The following is a 16235-nucleotide window of genomic DNA, read 5'->3' on the forward strand; positions in this document are numbered from 1 at the left end:
AGAACAGAACGACCTATCTACACACCCCTCAACAACAGATGTGAGTTTATAGTTTCGTAGCAACCTTTAGTGAACATAATTTTCTCCCGTAACCATCATTTTTCATGAGACAAACGTCTAAAATAAATTTAAAAAAAAAAAAAAAAACAACGAATGTCTCGAATTTTTTTCCGATATATAGAAACAATTTTTCTATGTAATGAACATAGAAGTTTGTTGGGATTTCGGTATATAGAAAATTTCGATATGTGGAAGTTCGATATCTGGAGGTTCGACTGTCATTGTTTTTTAACTTCAAATGCATCTCACGATTATAAACTCTGTTCGCGGAACTGTCGACTAAGTTTACTTAGTAGCGGTAAACAAGGAATCAATAGCTATTTGAAACGTAAGACTAGACTCATCGAGGTTGAAATCAGGAAGGAAAACAACTGTTATCAAAGTTTTTTTTTTTCCTTTTTACGAATTAACCTAGCTACTGGAAATTGGCAGTGTTTGAAAGTTTTCGAAAATACTTTTGGTGTTTACCTGACGTGATAAGGAAAAAAGTGGCGAAAAATCACCGCGAACTGCTTGCGTGATGGCCGTGATTTGTATTTTAACTTAATTCCTTAATTGATTTTTTTTTTTTTTTTTTTGATGAATATTTTTCTTCGGATATTCCTTTTTAGTTTTCTTTCAGTAACATTTATTAAACTCTTATTGATCCGGACCCTAGAAAGCCAGACTTCGCGTAATACGGACAGCCATTTAGATGTACATACCGTATGAATAAATAAAAGGCAAGTTAACTCAAGAATGTATTTTTGTATGCCGTATATTTATATTTTTAATGTAAATTCTCTCTTTCGCAGTGCTTGACTTCTTTCTCCTGAATTAGTGACTGCAACACCAGTTATGCCGTATTTCTTGAAAACGTAAACCCGGATTACCGGTATTAATACCGGTGTTAGAAATTTCTCGAAAAACGATTTTTAAAAAACGTACTTGTTTTGTTGCTATATTTCATAATTTTGTGGTAAGTGCATTACTAATGAAAATTTATAGTGAACAAATAGAAAGAACAAGTGTTATAATAAAAAATCAACAACAATAAGAAACAATGCATCTCTTGAATTATTGTCTCTAATATTGGAGCTGTTTTTTAGCGATATTTTTCAGATACATTAAGCCTTCTTTCATGTTTATTTCTTTATTCTTTTACTCTTGCGAGAAACTCTAGGCTAAAAAATCCTTTTTTTTTCCTAAAAATAACTGATTTTTCTCCATGGTTTTTTAAATTTTCCGGAAATTTTACATCTATTACTGATCTACAATTATTTTCAGTTATGTCATTTATTTGATGACGGGCCAAGTGATAAAATTAAAATGGATTATTTTTTCTTTTTTATTTTCACTTGAAACGGATAATTCCGCTTGGACGGATCCAGAAATTTTTCAGGGAGGCGCGATTGGTTTTTTGACTTTACACATGTTTGGGGGAATAGGTGCTGATACATCATTTTTATTTTAGAACAACTAAAATATAGCGGTTCAGCCAAGAAGGTTAATATTGAAAAAAAAGTTATCTAAAACTGCGCTTTAGAAATTCAATTTCGTTATAATTCCGGGGAATGGTTCGAAATCCTCTCCTTCTAATATCATCGAAGGTCGTCTAAAATTCGCTTTTTGGAATTTCAGTTTCGCGAAATTATCGGAGGAAAGTCACTGAACCCATTTCTTCCCCTAATACTACTTGAGATTAGTGATGGGCATAATCGAGATCTTTTGATAATCGAGATCTCGGGAATCGAGTACTTCTGATAATCGAGTGATTGATAATCGAGATCTTTTCAAGTCAATCACTCGAGTGATTGACTTCTCGAGATCTTCCGAATCGAGTACTCGAGCGATTGACTTCTCGAGATCTTTGGAATCGAGTACTCGAGCGATTGACTTCTCGAGATCTTTATAATCGAGTACTCGAGTGATCGACTTCTCGAGATGTTTTTAATCGAGATTTCGAGATGTTTCGAATCGAGATCTCGAGACGTTTGAATTGCGTACTCAAGTAGTTCATTTTCTGAGCTTTTCCAGAATTGAGTTGACTGCTACAGGGGTGCCCACTAAAAGGGGGGAGGGGCATGGTGCAGCTTGCGCCATTGGCCGGTTTTTTCAGAGTGTTTTTTATTTCATTTTCGGGAGGGGTTATGGCATGGCGCAGCCAGTGCCACTAAAATTTTTAGGTCTAGTTTTTTGAGAGGGTTCTTTAAATCTCATTTTCGGGAGGGGGGGGGGGACATGGCGCAGCCTGCGAAACTGAAATTTTTAGAAGTGAGTCTTTGAGAGGTTTCTTTTAATCTCATTTCGGGAGGGGGGAGTTCTTTCTAGACGGATGCTCCGTAACATTTGAGAGGGTCGCCCTGCGAAAGGGGGGGGGGGGATACCCTTGACTTTTGGAACAGTTGAATTCCCGAGTTGTTTTGGCAGGGGTGCGGTCGAAATAGGCTTAATAATGCACATTCCTATCATTTAGGGGTATAATAAGGGGCGAACCCTAATGGCTTTTAGAAGTTATTGTATTCATTGTTTGTAAACACTACTGTTAGCTTGTCAGAAACTAGGAGCTCGGCATTTGGACGACCCGGCTTGAAGGGTATAAACTTTTATAAATTTATGGGTAGCGGCTAAAAAACTGGCAGCGGGCCCTTAACTCTTGGTGGCCCTCAGGGGACTCCCCGCAACGATTGAAGTGATACGCTTTCACCCCCTCTCCCTTCCATCTCAATTTGTGTAATGGGTTGATTTCTCGATTTTTAATTTTTTTTTAGATTCATTTTGAGTGATTTATTCGAACGGCTATGCATTTAAACTAATGATTCTCAGATATCACGTGATTATTTCGAATGGTTTCGATCTCTCAAAAATGAAGTTAATAATGTAAACAAGTAGGGGAATCGTTGCTCTGCGCAAAAGGACTCTTTTATTCTTGTTTATTGCTTTTTTTTTTTTTTTTTTTTTTTTGTGTGTTCTTGTTAGTAGAATTATATTAATCTGACTGATACATGAGGTGGGAAGGTAAAATATTTCTGACTGCGTTTTCCAGAAGATTAGAACTCCCGGCGCATTGAAAGTTACAAGTGTGGCTTGAAGTGCATTGAAGTTCATGATTTTTTTTTTTTTCCCTTGATTCGCTCTTTTTATTTTTCACTCACTGACTTAAATATTTAATAACAGTAAAAGTGTAGGGAGTGAAGTTGAAATGTTTCTGAATGCATTAAAAGGAAATATTGAAGATTGTCGTGTGGGATTAGTTTTAGCTTCCACTCTTTGACCCATTTTTTTACTAAAAATGACATTTTATTCAGATTATTGTTTTTTTTTTTTTTAATTCCATACACAAGATATTTGTGACTTCTTGTGTGCGTAGCATTTGTTTTTGCGTGCGTAGTTGAATTTAAATGCTTTCCTTGTTTTACTCGCTTCTGTTTATGTCATATTCCTTATATTTTTAATGTCATATTCCTTATATTTTCATAAATGTTGATTAGCATATTATTTACTCAATTTAAAAATTTGGAGTCAATTGATGTGCTGAAAGTGTGTTGAGGCAAAACTACTGAAAATGCTTTGGCTCGCGACGGTCCATTTCGGAACTTAAGGCTTCGTAGCTGCGCTTCATTTTCCGTGCGCTGGTCCTCAAAAAGGTTTAAATATATTACCAAGTTTCTCTGAAAAGCAGATTACGTATTGGATTTTCAAATCATCCGAGTCGCTCAATAACCGAACATTCGACAACAGGCAATCTATATATATATAAAAATGGAGTTTGGTAAATTTGTTCCCTAAGATCTCAGAAACTACCGGGCAGATTTGGCTGAAACTTTCACCGTTTGTTCTTTTTGGTACTGGGGAGGTTTGTAGACCAGTTCGAGAAAAATCCGATTGATAGTTCCTTTTTTATTCTAATTTGTCCAAATTTTCGCATAAATGCCCCAATATGACGGTGAAAAAATACGTGCACATATTAAAATTATGTGTCCATCGAAAGCGCTTATTTTTCTGCTGAAGATGGCATCTGTCAGAAAGTTCTAAGTTGTATGAAAAACGAGTTATGAGCTTTTTTTGTTCCATGTTCGAAGGCTTTCCTTAACCCAATTCATTATTTAGTGTATCATACAGGGTTCGTACGGGTCATGGAAATCCTGGAAAGTCATGGAAAAAAAATAACAATTTCAGACCTGGAAAAGTCATGGAAAATTGAAATTTTCATTGAAAGTCATGGAAATTTATTTCAAGTCATGGAAAAATGTCCTGGACAAAGAGAAAGGAACAGTAGCTAAAGGAGCATTAGAAATCTTGAGTGATTTAACAGTATAGCACATAAAAGCTATTAAAAGTGGAATATTGAACGATTTAAAAATCAAATCTGAATTTTGAAATCTCATTGCATCCACTTCTGTCGCAGCAGCTTGCCATTTTTAGCGATGTGATTTTACTGCCTGGACATCACTTATTTTGAATTTTCTGTTACTTTCAACACTTCTTATGTTTCATATTCTGTAGTAGCAAAATTTCACGTTCTTAGGTTTGCCACACCCACTCAAAAAAAAAAAAAGCAATTCAATTGTATGCGAGTTCGATTCCATCACTCGTAAGGATTTTATTATTGAATTTATCCGAGATTTAAATTGTTGAATATTTTAGAAAATAAAGATCTTAAGTCAGGCGATAGAATACAGAAAAAGAGGAATTCTAACGCTCTAAAACAGTAGTGCCCAACATAAGGCACGCTAAACTAATCCATGCGACCCACTGCTACGTTCAATGTCTGGAATTAAACGTGTTTTAGAATTTCTGAACCTATTAATTTATATGCATTTGAAAATATGCAAATTTGTAAACAAAACAAATATACTTTTGAATCAGAAGATTGATTCATTACTGAATGGTTTTTTCAAAAAAGATCTGATTTAGAAACATAAAAAACTAAGCTATGTGGCTAATTTTTTTAAAACCAAAATGCTGTCAAGTTATGTGGATGATTAAAGGCACTGTTGACACTAAAAGATAACTTTTGAAGCAAATTTATTGAATCTTAGTGATGACTCATTCAACCTTTGTCCCATTCAATATCATTCTGCCTGTTTATAAAAAAGAAATGTTAGACATTTAAGCATTATCATATTATTCACTTCACTGCATTTTTATTTTACTTAAATTTATATGATGAAGACAAATAAGAATAGTTTAGTTTTTTAATGTGCACTTATTTTTTTTCCATTACGAGTAAGTGCTTAGATGAGGCTAAGGCATTCATATAGACGTTTTGCTAATGCTCTTTTCCAAATATTACCAAGTTTGAGATTAAATAGTGCTATTTTCTTCGTGTAACGAGGTCATGAAAATTTTCATTGAAGTCATGAAAACGTCTTGGAAAAGTCATGGAATTTTTTCCTCCAAATAGAGTATGAACCCTGATCATATCAACTCCCAGCTCATAGCTAGAATTGTTGAATGTTTTTGTGTTTCGTCTGACTGTTTGAGGCTTTTCTCAAGTCAAATCTTAAAGTAACGTTTTTTCCCCAAGATTGACTAATAATAACTAGATTTGGCTGATTATTTTCCATTTAAACGGAACTTTAGCGTAATTAATGGTTTTTTTTTTATTATTATTTGTGCTGATTGAACACTTAATCATTATCCAATCTAAAAGCAGAAACCTCGCCAAAATTTATGCAGAAAGATTTCAGTAGCGGATGCATTTGGCAGTTTTTTCAACTGTCGCGGTTTTTGAAGCCAAAGACTACGCAATAATGTTTGTTAACTTTCACCATGTAAACAAAATATCGACAATCAAAGAATCTTTAAAAACTTTTTTACTGTAAAATAATCCAGCAACTAAATTAGGCAAATCCATAAACAGCACAAAAACTTCCTTTAATGTGACTTTGTGCACAAATTCAAACCATCGCCAAATTTTACTACTTATTTTGGAAACATTTCGGATGAAATTGTTTAGCGCCATTTTATGGTGACCAAAAGTATCTCAGCGTCTTGCGACAATATCACTTTAACAAAAATTAGTAACATACCGTTTTACAAAGTAAGGAGGGGGAGCATTATCAAAGGTATCCCAAAACGATTCCCGCAAATACGGTACTATTTTAAATCGCACCAAGAACCCACAATAACTGAAATTTTCCAAAATAACTAAAGCAAGGTTAAGGGGATTACGGGAGCGCGGCTACATTTTTTTAAACAGTTCATACTTCAATAGACATACAGAGAAGATAAGACTCCATGTAAAAAAAAATAAGTATTAACTGATAAATCTTTTTAAACATGTGAAGTTTAATTTCATATTTCAGAAATTCTTCAAATTTGTATATGCTTAAATTTCGTGTTTTCGTTTCTAAATTGAATACTATTTTGCTCTTTTTACTTACTTCTACTTTAGTTTTATGAGTAAGGAAGAAGCTAGGTTTTAAATCACGTCAAAAAGGTCTGTTTTAAATTCTTACACTTAAAACAGAAAACAAATGCAAGTAACGATTGTTTCTCATAATTATTGCTAACCCAGGCAACGCCGGGTATTTTTGCTAGTATATTATACAATTGGACCCACGAGAGAGAGGGTAGGGGGGGGAGGATCCATGGCGCAGATCGCGCCATTGAAGTTTTGAAGAGGAGAGGGTAACTTATAAGAGGGCTTTTAGTCTTATTTTAGGGAGCTTTCGTTCTGGGGGTTCTCCGTCGCATTTGAGGGATGATTGTCATCGCAGGGGGGGGGGGAGGGGGATGAGCACCACTGCATTATAAACACATTACGTTGAAACGTTTCACAAACGTTTTAGCATGGTTGTCACAGCGTTAACAATCGTTTTAAAACCTTTATCTCAACGAAGTGTGCTTTCTGAGTAACCCCATCCGAAAAAAAAAAGCACTTTCGAAGCAATTATTTGATTCTGAAACCTTATAGAATGACAGGGGTGTTCGTCCGTCCCTTTGAGCAATGGCGCGCCTCTTATGACAATTCCACCTCTCCTTCCCCCTAAGAAACAATAATCCGAAAAAGAGCTAAGACCACCTTTAATTTTCAATTACAGTTTCTACAACACTGGTTCAATATATTTTTTTTAAGTTTAACAACTCTCAAGTTTAAACCTGCTAGTGTCGCCCAAAGACCCGCTCATATTATCACTATCCCTCACTTTTTAATAAAAATTGTACATATTTAATCTTAATAACTGCCAAGTTCAAAACAGTATGGAAAGCGTTTCTCTACCCTTTGTTTCAAGATTTCACCGCCGAATCACACCAGGGGCAGATACAGAAAACCATTTTAGGGGGGGGGAGGAGTCATGTTGAAGAAAGCCCTCCCCCCCACCCCCATGAACGAAATTTCCGTTTTAGGTACGAAAAATGTCTGAACGTGTTTGGGAGTCAATAAAAAGCACCAAATCGGTCAAGAATAAGGCATCTAATTGGGGATAAACGTTGCAAATTAATTTCATGAGCAATGAAACGAAGTGGTAGTTCAAATATTTACTTCGCAAAATAATTAATGAAATAAAAAGATACTGTCATCGATTACTTTTTATGCATGAAGTCTTTGAACACAATGTGTACGGATAATGTTGGTTTAGGGTGGAAGGGAGGGGGTCATAACCCCCATGACCTTCCCGTTGTATCCGCCACTCACACAACGCATGCCCCTTCATAAATCCGCTCATATGATAATGAACAATTTTCGTTCGAAAAATATCGTTCAATTATTATGAAATCTCTCAATTATCGAAAATTCGACGCCAAACATTCATTTATAACCCCATTCGAATAAAGCAAGCGAAAAGAAATCATTCGATTTTAAAATCATTCCAAATATATCCATCCCAAGAGCGAAGGCGCGAAGCTCTTCCCCAAGAACAATACCCCCAAAAGAGACAAAATCCCCTAAAAATTACAATCCCATAGTTTGTGTTAAAACTTATTTGCACCCATAGGAAGGAATTACACGAGACGTAAACCACTTGTTTTATTAAGAAATAAATAAATACCTTTGTGCCGAGAAATAACATGAAATAACACGTTTTTTATCCCAAATATACAGAGAACTGCAGAAACATGTTTTGGAGTTTTAAGGTGCTCTTTTTTCAACAAAATAGTAAGCTTTTGCATGTAAGGGGACACTCATTAGTTACATAAGGATTATTTTGGCAATTTTTGACCCCCCCCCCCCATGTAAGGGTACGTAAGATTTTTCAAAACCCTCAACCTATTCTTACGCAAGATTCCATTTCGTTTTTCAAAATAATAAAATAACGAATCCAACATCACTGGAATCGAAATTAAATTCACTATTACTAAATTAAACCATTTTGTGTAATGAAATATTTACTAGAAAGTAGGAATTTAAGACTGAATGTTTTTCGACATTTCTTTGTATATGATGCAATACTAATTAAAAATAAAACATGCCATGCATCGTGCGATTCTTTTATTATGTTTTACATTATTCATTCTTTGTAAAACAAATTAAATACAGCTTATCCTAATACGTTATTTATTTTCCAGACTCAAATGAAATATATAATCCCTGTCAAATCACTTGACCGCGCAATTTCAAATGTAAAACATCGACTTGGAAAATATAAAATATCGCAAAAGAATGGGTCTGAACCCCCCCCCCCCAAAGTACATAGACATTTTTTCAACCCCCTCCCCCTCAGAACCCTTACGTAATTAATGAATGGTCCCTAAAGACATCCAGTAATGTCCCTACATCCACAATCTCACTATTTTGCGTTGAAAAAAAAGGGTTCCTTGAAACCTCGAAACACGTGTCTGCAGTAATCTGTATATTTGGCCTCTAAAACGTCTGTTAATGCCTGTTACACTTGTATCATTACCCAATGGTATAGTCGAAGGTGGACGTAATGGGGAAGACGTCCCCTCAGGTTTTCAACTTAAGTATTCCCCCTTTTTACCTGAAATATAATTTTAAATGCCTCTCAAGTTAGAACCTTATTAGCGCACCCAACCTTCACTTCCACCAAACATATCATTAGACTACCAAAGCATCCCAAAGGATCATTTGGTAATCAAGCATTCGACAGCATATATTTAATTATAACACTATTCAAATGAAACATTCGAGAGGCAATTATTTGATAATAACACCATTTAGATCGCAAGGATATATATTCCTCAAGTGTGCTGGCACACCTTTTAAAATCAGGACCCCCCCCCCCCCCCCGCCTCACCCTCAAGAAGGATATTCCCTAAAAAAGACTAGCGTCCATTAAGGATTTCAATGGTGTAGTCTGCGCCATGGCCACCTCCCTTGTGGGCACCGCAGCGCAGCCCGTCATTCACTCTAAATTCTTCTGGGGGAAGGGTTCAATGCAATTTTTTTCGGAAGACAACAAAAACCATGCCCATTCATAAGTAAAATCATTAACTTTTCAAAGCCAGCCCTCTGACCCCCTAAATGGCGATACGCCCCTGCAATTGAATCACTTCAGAAGCAGGGGTGCCCCTCGTAGGTCAAAGGCGCACCCCCCTCAATATCGCAGAGCCCCCCAAAAATGAAAAATACCCCTTAAAACACGCCCCCTTAAAAATGTCAATGACACAGGCTGCGCCATGACCCCCGCTCCCTTCCTAGGTGGGCACCCCTATCAGAAGTCAACTATATTGAGAGGTTCATTCGATTATCAAATCGGGGCTCGAATGATTGACATCTCGAGAACTCAACATCTCGAAAACTCAACATCTCGAGAAGTTCAAAGCGAGAACTCGAGCAGTTGATCGCTCGAGTACTCGGGAAGTGACAATCGAGAACTCGAGCAGTTGATCGCTCGAGTACTCGGAAAGTGATATTCGAGAACTCGAGCAGTCCATCGCTCGAGAACTCGGAAAGTGATAATCGAGAACTCGAGAATTTCATCGCTCGAGAACTCGAAAAGTGATAATCGAGAACTCGAGATACGATATTCGAGAACTCGTGGTAATCGAGTTCTCGAATGATTTTGAATAATCGAGTGATTCGATTATGAGAACTCGATTATGCCCATCACTACTTGAGATACATGCAATAGCGTCTTTAACACTTTAATTTTGCCGGGGGTAATCTTCCAAAACCCTCCTCCTAACATCGCCAAAGATCGTCAAAAATTGAGTGTTTGAAACTTGAATTTCGAAAAGTTTTCGGGAGGGAGATTTGAACCCCATTCCATTCCTTGACTTCATCGAAGATGGTGTACACTTTCGTATTAGGACTTCAGTTTGGAAAAATTGCCGATGCCGGGTCTCTCAAGGGAGGGGCGTCTGCCTTGTATCCGTCCTTTGAAACTGTGTTGATCGAGACGACAATAAAAGGAATTCAAAGAGACGGAACCAATTAATAGTATTCTTCGGATGTTGCCTATTTCTCAGACTTATGTGTGTATGTGCGCGGCACTTCTGAGTGAGCAGGAATTGACTTGTGTCTTGTTTTCAGGTGCTGGCGGTGTGCATGCGATGCATGGATGAGGCGAGTCCATGTGCGGTGGTGCCGGGATCATGGAGGCTGGGATCAAGACGTGCTGCGGAGAGGATGCAGAACAAACAGGTGAGTGTTCTACACCCTTCGGCTCAGTTTTATTGTGTCCTGTTTTGTTGTCATAATATCGGATGAAGTATTGTTGTAGAACGTCTTCACTCCCTTTTGGAATCGTGTGAGATCTCCTTTGTCATTCTTGTAATACAAACAGTCAAAGAGCTTTGCTATCTTCGCTAAAAATGTTTACTTTTCTTTATATATTAATAGGCAAGCCGTTTTCTTTCGGTACCGATTTCTCTTCTGTTTGTGAACCGATTTCCTTCATTCTTTTTTTGTTCGGTAGCTATTGCCGAGTTTTAGTGTCATCAATAAAAATTTTTGAAATCGACTGCTAGTTAACGGAGATATTAATTAAAAACGCATTTTCATCCTAAATGACTCTTACTACGCGAACGGATGGTCCAATTTTTTCGAATTTGATATGGTTGGAAAGATCTTTAAAAAATACTCCTAACGAAGAAATTGTCAGGGCGCCCAAGGTCCAGTAACCTAAATCCACTAGAAAAAAAGTTATAAGCGTTTTTTAGTTAGCAAAACTCAAAAATTTTAATTTTATCTCTTTTCCATTGTTGGAAGCGTGAAATATTAAGTTTTATTTCATTTCTAAAACGCTTTTTCTACACGAAAAATGCATTTTAATGCTTCGAGCTTGGTATGGTTGGAAAGCTCGCGAAAAATACTTTGAAACACGTTCTACCCGGTTTTACCGCGCGAAAATGGAAACCCGGCTGCCACACTTCCGTCCAAGGGACGGAATTTCGTCTTTTCAAAGATTTCGGCCATCGGATTTTTTTTTTTTTTGTTTAAAAAAAAAATTATTTGTTAAAGATGAAAAAGATTTTTCAGTTTTCAAAAATCTTTTTCATCTTTAAAAAAGGAAAAACAACTGTTTTACTCCTCTTTTTGCGGCTGTATTTTGATGTCCCTCCATCGTTGATGCCAGGATGGAGGCTTAAAGCTTGCCAATGCCCCCGTTGGGGAAGCGAGTGTCACTCCGCTTCTGAGTTTACTCGGATCAGCGGGTGTGAATTGAATTAAAGGGAAGTCAGTGAAATAATGTTTATATTTCTTCTCTCTCAAGCGAAAATGAAAGTGGAAACGTGTTTCTCCGCTGAAAAACAAGTTTCATATTTGGCACGATGATTTTCGCTGATGAAACATTGATTTGAACTAAAAGGCAAATTTTATATAAATAAATGCGCTTATCTTTTTCTTATTTTTTTTTCCCCCGTGTTCAAAATGATTTTTTATAGATGAATCAAATCTTTCACTTTTGAATGAATAAAAGGTCTGAAAGTTACCTTTGGAAAGAAATCTTTCAAAAGATAACTATTGAACGCCATTTGACGAACTGAATATTAAATAACAAGTGGGGACACCAACGGTATAACATGTAACACGCATAGTCATCTAGCGGCAGCCAATTGAAACTCTCCCGAATTTTATCCCTAAGTCTCTAAGTCTCCCCTAAGTCTCCCTCATTTTCTTCATTCAATGTTGGAAGCTTTGTTTAAAATTGAATATAAGCCGCGTGATTCAAAGTTATCCTCAATGACTGCAAGACTTCGGAGTCGGTCTGATTTTGAGGTAAAGGAGTCGGAAGTCGAAGGTTTAAAATTGATAGAGACGGTGTGTGACGGTCTCGGTCATTTTCCCTTCAAGTTCCCAACTCTGCCAGTGCTTGCAGAGTCGGAGTGGTTTTGGGTTAAAGGAGTCTGAGTCAAAAGCCCTAAAATTTTCGGAGCCGGAGTGGGCAGACTCCACATTCCTGGTTCTAGGTTTCTTTTAAATACTTGTTTAACATTTTCACATTCTCTGAAAGTTTCTGTTTTTGCATATTTTATTCCCCCCCCCCCCACCGCGCCCTTTGTTTTTTCTTTTGCGATTTTAACAGCCAAAAATTACGATGATACATGTCTGTCCGATTACATGTCTGTTGAAAAGGACACCTAATCGTCGAAATTGATAACCACTGCGCTGGAGAAAATCAAACCAGACAAAATGTTCAACAATTGCGTGGATTACGCAACGCTTTAAAATTAATATAAATGTTTCGTCCTTATCACAGCAGACGAAAGTGACTTGCTCTTTTTCTCCAAAACTTCCTTTTCAACGCGTTGATGGGGTTTCTATTGTCCCACTTGCCAGGCTTCCTCCATCACAACCTATCCTTGCAATTGAAAACATAACCACAAGGACACGTTTGAGACTGACAAGATGACGTCAGGCGATGTTCTTTCACACGTGCTCTGGTGGAAACGAACCCGGTGTAATCCGCCATCTTGGTTCCCAAAACAGCTAACTTTACGCGAATTTTGTAATATCGTTGCGGTTCCGAGAGACTGGAAACTGTAGTCAAGGTGCCAGGGGCGCCCCGAACTTAAATTTTTTTGCGAGGTGGAAATTCCTCAGTTACACACACTCAAACACACACACACTCGAACACATACACACACAAACACATACACACGCATACATACAGACACCTACTCATACACACAACTACCCATGACACTCATGCCTGCACACACATACACATTCCCCCCCCACACAAACACTCATACACACAACTACCCACACACTCATACTCTCTACCCACACACAGACATAAACACACATGCCTACACACATACACATACCCCCTACATACACACACGCCTACATACACACACACTCGTGATTGCGAAAAACATAATTTGAATTCAAAATGTCAAAATTCAAATTCATTCTCCCCCCCCCCCCCCCACCCAACTCCAAATTTTGCCGAAAGGAACTCCGAATTTCGCCCAATGATGATATTTTTGCCGAAAAGAGCTCCAAATTTTGCGGAATAATGACAATTTTCCCGTAGTGTCAGACAAAATTTTGTCGAACAATGAAATTTTTGGGAGGTCGCATTGACCTTCCAAAGGGGCGCCCGGCGCCCCTGACTGAAGTGGTATTACATGGCTAATAACTCAATTTACCAAATTTCGATGACTTCCCCCGAACTCTCTAATGGAGTAAATATCTCTGGAATTTTCGTCAAAACAACCAATTTCCTATTATAAGGATTTTTCAGTGCACAGGTGTTAGGGGGGGGGGGATTTTTACAGTAAAATGATCGCGATCTCAAAAATAAACCCTATTTATACACGAAAATGGAAATTGAATATATCCGATTAATTTTGAAACGCGTTTATTTCATTTTCCTTCTTTTTAAAACTTTTATTTCCCAAAAAATGCGGTTGACATTCCCTAGTTTTCTATGAAATTAGTTTTGTCTGAACCTTAATTATTACTGCTGCAAAAAAAAAAAGAATAAAGGTTTATTATCGCTTATAGTAGAGAAAAAATTTTCTCCTCTTTTGAAACATTTTTATTTTAAATGTAAATCTTTTTTTTTTAAAGGCAAAAATAGTATAGTAGCGTTGTTATGAGACACTGAAGCGCTCTAACACACATTATAGGAAAACAAGATGTCAGACTTACATCCAGCTCGAATTTTAGAAACTCGAGTCTCGCTTAACCTTGACGCTTATTTAGCTCCATTTACCGAATAATGATGTTTTTTCAGTTTCCGTTTTCTAGTGTTCAGCGGCGGTTTTTGTTTTCTCCCACGCACTTTGTAGTCACAGCAGTTCGTGTGTATTAGTGAACGTGACAATGCCAAACTGCGTACTTCGTCGCCGATTCGTGTTTTAGAGGAATAATTTGTTTGGTGTATGTTTCATTGCCGTGTTTTTATGTCACAAAATAAAGGCTATGCTATTCTCAAAGCGAGATTAGCCAGACCGGAAAAAGGTAGTCTGATGCAAAAAATTATAGTTTCGAAAGAATATTTAAAGGAAGTGCTATGCTATAAAAATTTTAGTTGCTGATATTTGTAAGTGTTTACTAAGAAATCGCCCATCAAGGTATGACGGGTGAAAATTGCTTCTACATTTGAACGAAGCCATTTCCTGTTTGGTGATATTTTGATAGTTGAAGTTGTAACCCTAACTCCAGTGGATTAACCCTAAACTCCAGTAGGTAGCGTTCGTTGTTGACCATTTTTTCGTTTTTCTTCATTCCCCTGAAATGAGTCTTACCAGTAAAACAGTTACGTGACCGGATCCAGTTCAGCCTTGTCACAATAAAGCATTTCCCTGCAAGTTAAACATTACCAAAACATATTATTAAATTCATGCCGTGGCGCGAGTTTCATTGTTGAAACTCGCGCCACGGCTACTCGATCATTGGCTATTATATATATGAGGATGTTTTTATTTTTGAATCATATAGGGGAGTTCTGAATAGTAACCACTGGCTAACAGTCACAAAAAATCGTATCCATTTTTATCTTTTAGTAGCCATTTTTAAAAGGAATTTTTTTTTAGTGCCAAAAATAACCTTAAGGGAGTTAGTTCCTACTTATGTTGCCAAGGTGGAGTCGACTGATACGCTGAAGGTCTCAGAATTGGAAGCATTTTGTCTTAGTACGATATGAATTTTCATAAATAAACACATGGTCCCCACTTTTGCGACTAAGATTTTAGAGTTTGGTAGCCATTTTCAATGAAATAGTCGCCCGTTGATGACTGGTGACCGCTAATTTAGAGCTTTGTCAAACGTTTCATTTGGTGAATGCTCAACTGAGTAAGGAGTACTTGAAATCATAGACGAATACAAGGTGTGGGGGGGGGGGGGTGACCTCCCCCCCATTCTTTGACAGTTGTCTTTATCCACTCATGCTTGAAATATAATCTAGTTTTCGCGAAACTTTGTATTTTGTGCTCATCTTTATTTATTTATTTATTTTTATGATTCATCTTCTGTCATGATTTGTTGCGATAAATAGTATATGATGTAGCGTATGCCACACGGGAAACAGAGCCCAAGTAGAATAAAAACTACTCGAATTATGGCTGAAGAGTGCTGCTTTCGTTTTGACAAGCACACAAGGATGGGAGTCCGGCTAAGCTTAGACAGTATTCAATAGACAGAAGCCCTACTTATCGACACTTCGATATTTTCGAACTACATCAGTAGACGAACAACCCTCGGTATATCTCCCCCAGAGCTATTGATTTGAAACTGAAGGGACTTCGTGACTACTTTTTTTGAGCAATCACGGTTGCTTATTGTTCTTATTTGACTGTTTTGAATTCCTATCATTTTATTTTCCCACCAGCACCCTCTGCCAGCACCACCGTCGCGCCGACCGGCCTCACGATGCTACTCCTCTTGTGAAAACCGTCTCCAGGTTGCGTCCATATCCTACACACACGCATACACACACTCATGCCTGCGCACAGACACTAGCACACACTCCTACACACATACACACACTCATGCCATATATATATATATATATATATATATATATATATATATATATATATATATATATATATATATATATATATATATATATATATATTTGACAGCTAACGTGCATCAATCACCATTAGCATTCGCGGAGAACTCTCCGTAGAAAAAACGAAAACTCTTGACGAATCTTTGTAAAACTTGAATTCACACCGAATGTTACGAAGACGAATCTCTAACGCCACCTTCTGTGCACATGCACACTTCATACTCCAATTTTGTCCTTATTGCCGCCACCGGAAATCCCGCTACGAAAGAAAATAGGTTGTGTCTTTTAAGTATTAGTGTATTGTGTCTGGAT

The 16235-nt window shown here is 37.2% G+C and overlaps 1 protein-coding gene across 1 annotated transcript in view; it reads left to right on the forward strand.

The window, feature by feature from the left end:
* The window catches only part of LOC129230027 (probable phospholipid-transporting ATPase IM), a 289397-nt gene that overhangs the window by 130691 nt on the left and 142471 nt on the right, over nt 1–16235 (forward strand). Inside the window, exon 3 of the mRNA XM_054864412.1 lies at nt 10484–10594. Coding sequence (XP_054720387.1) covers nt 10525–10594 — 70 coding nt within the window. The 5' untranslated portion in view covers nt 10484–10524. The remainder of the gene's footprint in view (nt 1–10483; nt 10595–16235) is intronic.

Source organism: Uloborus diversus, chromosome 9 (assembly GCF_026930045.1).
Source record: "Uloborus diversus isolate 005 chromosome 9, Udiv.v.3.1, whole genome shotgun sequence".
Taxonomy (NCBI): Eukaryota; Metazoa; Arthropoda; class Arachnida; order Araneae; family Uloboridae; genus Uloborus; species Uloborus diversus.